This window comes from Myotis davidii, unplaced genomic scaffold (assembly GCF_000327345.1).
Source record: "Myotis davidii unplaced genomic scaffold, ASM32734v1 scaffold892, whole genome shotgun sequence".
NCBI lineage: Eukaryota > Metazoa > Chordata > Mammalia > Chiroptera > Vespertilionidae > Myotis > Myotis davidii.
In genome coordinates, this window is record NW_006284341.1 from 1,306,957 (window position 1) to 1,310,041 (window position 3,085).

General features: G+C 36.7%; 1 protein-coding gene across 3 annotated transcripts in view; it reads left to right on the forward strand.

Moving 5' to 3' along the window:
* CDKL2 (cyclin dependent kinase like 2) overlaps window positions 1-2,783 on the forward strand; it is a 36,225-nt gene extending 33,442 nt beyond the window's left edge. For all 3 annotated transcript variants that reach the window (XM_006754567.2, XM_015570387.1, XM_006754568.2), the window contains 2 exons: window positions 2,302-2,390; window positions 2,544-2,783. In XM_006754567.2, coding sequence (XP_006754630.1) covers window positions 2,302-2,367 — 66 coding nt within the window. In that variant the 3' untranslated portion in view covers window positions 2,368-2,390; window positions 2,544-2,783. The remainder of the gene's footprint in view (window positions 1-2,301; window positions 2,391-2,543) is intronic.
* Window positions 2,784-3,085: the final 302 nt, after the last annotated feature.

Here is a 3,085-nt window from a genome sequence, read left to right on the forward strand (position 1 = left end):
GACTGGGAATTGAACTAACTAGTAACCGGTGCACAGGACGACACTCAATCAACTGAGCCACTATGGCTGGCTGGTCCACCAACTTGAACTTTATGTTAGAGTTAATCATATATATTTTATTTACGTACATTGAAAACTCCACTACACTGTCATACATTTTGCTTTAAGCAGTCATAAATATTTTAAACAATTTATGAGAAAAAAGTAGTCTTCTATATTTTCCTAGCTACTTATCATTTTTGTTTTTTCTTTTTTCTTAAAGATTACAGTTTTATTTTCTGGTATTTTCCTTCCAGCGAAAATCTTCCTTTTTGCAATTCTTGCAGAGTAAGTCAGATGTTGATAAACTCTTAGTTTTCCTTCATTTGAGAATGACTTTATTTTGCTTTTGTTCCTAAAGTATATTTTTATTGGATATAAAATTTGAGTTGGTAGGTTGTTTTAAATTTTTTTTCTCTCGCAAGACAATAAGGACGTTATTCCTCTTTTCCGATTTCTGTGATTTCTTGGGGGAAATTCTCAGGTATTTGAATAATTATTCTCCTGTATGTAATGTTTCATTTTTCTCTGGCTGCTTTCAAGATTTAATCTTTTGTGTTCATTAGGTTGAGTATAATATGTGTAGGCATAGTTTTTTGTTGTTGTTTGTTTTAATGTATCCTGTTTGGGGTTTTCTGAGCTTAAATCTGTAAACTTATACCTAATTAGGGAAGTTTTTAGACCTTATTTTTTCAAAAAAATTTTCCCGCCACAATCTCTTTTCTCTTTCTGAGATTCCAGTGACATATATGTTAGAACTTTTGGTATTTTCTCACAGGTTCCTGAGAATCTGTTCATGCTCATCAATCTTTTCTCTCTTTATTCTTAGGACTAGGTCATTTCTATTGATCTGTCATAAAGTTTTTTAACTCTCTACTTTGTCATTTGCATTCTGCGATCAAGCCCATCCAGTGAAGTTTAAAAGTTTCAGTACTGTTTTTTAATTCTAAATATCTATTTAGTTCTGTTTTAGAGTTCTACTCTTCTACTAAGAATTCCTGTTCCTTAATTTCATTATGTTTTCTTTCATCTCATATACCATAGTTATAATGGCTACTTAAAAATAACTATACACACACACACACACTATATATATATATATATCCTATCTAATAAAAGAGAAACATGGTAATTAGCTGTACCTCCGCTACGCTTCCCATTGGCTATTCAGGGTGATATGCAAATTAACTAGAGCCAAGAGGGCGGCTGGTAGCCAGGCAGCTTGAAGCAAACATGAGGCTCGCTTGCTTCAGTGACGGAGGACTCCAACGTTCCCCACCTGCCACTGCCAGCCTCTGAGCTTGCAGTTTGAAACATTATTACAAATATAGAAGCTAAACAAAACCCCAGAAACCTGCTTTCAGCCAGCCGAGATCTCAGAGCTGGACTAAAGCTCTCCCATGTGCGTATCTCAGGAGTTGCACTGAGACTTCTGTGGCTTATATACAGAATTAGAGGACCCCTTTTTCTAGTTCTCGTCCCTTCAGAATTACCCCCATCCTTTTTGGCCTGCAGGGATTCCTTTTCCTGGTTTCTCTATAAAGATGGAGTTTCTTCTAGACGTTGAGCCTACTGCACTTCCTTACTACTTTGAGACTAGGCAAAGCCACAGGAGGAGAAAACAAAATTGGAAATCTACCCCCATATGAAAGACCACATCTTCAAATTTTGACTGCTCTCCTTAATCCTTAGTGGTGTTTTTTTTTTTGGTTTTGTTTTGTTTTTTGTATTTTCCCCAAATGTTCTTTGTTCGTTCTGATTGTTCGTTTTATAATAAGTAGGAGAGGGGGTTTGTAGTGGGTTTGCACTGCTCTGGCACATCCAAAGTATACTTTAATATATGTGTCAACAAAGAGGTCAAAAAAATAACATCCCCTTACTTCATCTTCAGTGCAAGTAATTTGAGCTATGAATAGTTAATTTAATTTTATTTTTTAAAAAATATATTTTATTGATTTTTTACAGAGAGGAAGGGAGAGGGATAGAGAGTTAGAAACATCGATGAGAGAGAAACATCGATCAGCTGCCTCCTGCACACACTCTCCTAGGGATGTGCTCGCAACCAAGGTACATGCCCTTGACCGGAATCAAACCTGGGACCCTTGAGTCCGCAGGCTGATGCTCTCTATCCATTGAGCCAAACTGGTTACGGCATGAATAGTTCATTTTAAACATCTGGCAATTGAACAACAAAAATTAGGGTTTTCAGGAAGTGGGACTTACAATGACTGGAATCTGTAATGCTGGATTGTGAATTTACAGGCACCAGGATCTCCCCTGCCAGAGGACTCGGAGGCTGACTTACCTTGGATGGAACACCAGCACTGAATGTCAGTTTGGTTCTGAACGGGGTAGGTCTGCTTTCCCATATTTAAAGCTGTGTAACCTTTTCTGGGAAATGTTTTGTATAGTTTTAAATACGAAGTGAGAAAACAAGTGGGATAGACATCTAGAAAGATTTTATGTAAAGTATTTGGTGGCATGTATTCCTCCTGTCCTTTTAGATGCTGCTCTAGCGCTTGAGATGACATCCTCCTGGAACAAAAGTGCTGATATCCCAGGAGGAGATAGACGTGGTTTTGATCATTTACTTCTGAACTGCCTGCATTTTCTGAGAAATGTTTTGCAGAAGGAAAGACAATGACTTCCAGGAGTTTCAAAGGAAGATTGGGCAAGTGTCCTCCCCAACTGTCAGCCATCATCTTTGAAGTCCACTGATGCTACTTCAAGATAATCCAATGAAAGAATAGTGATATGGTTCTTGTTACATGAGTGTATATTTACTATTAGTGGGTTGTGTATTTAAAGGTACCCAAGATTAACAGTAAGTAAAAAAGGGGAGAAAGATTATAAAAGTTTATGTTACTTATGCATCAAATTTTGTGTGTTACCTGCATTGATGTGTACATTTATTTAGGAATGTGTTTGTGAATGTGGGAGCTAAAAACTAGGATCAGTTGAAGAAAATGAAAAAACTAGGATCAGTAAAAAAAAAAAAAAATGTTTCCTTTACCCTAACCTAACTATGAAAACACATTTAAGAATC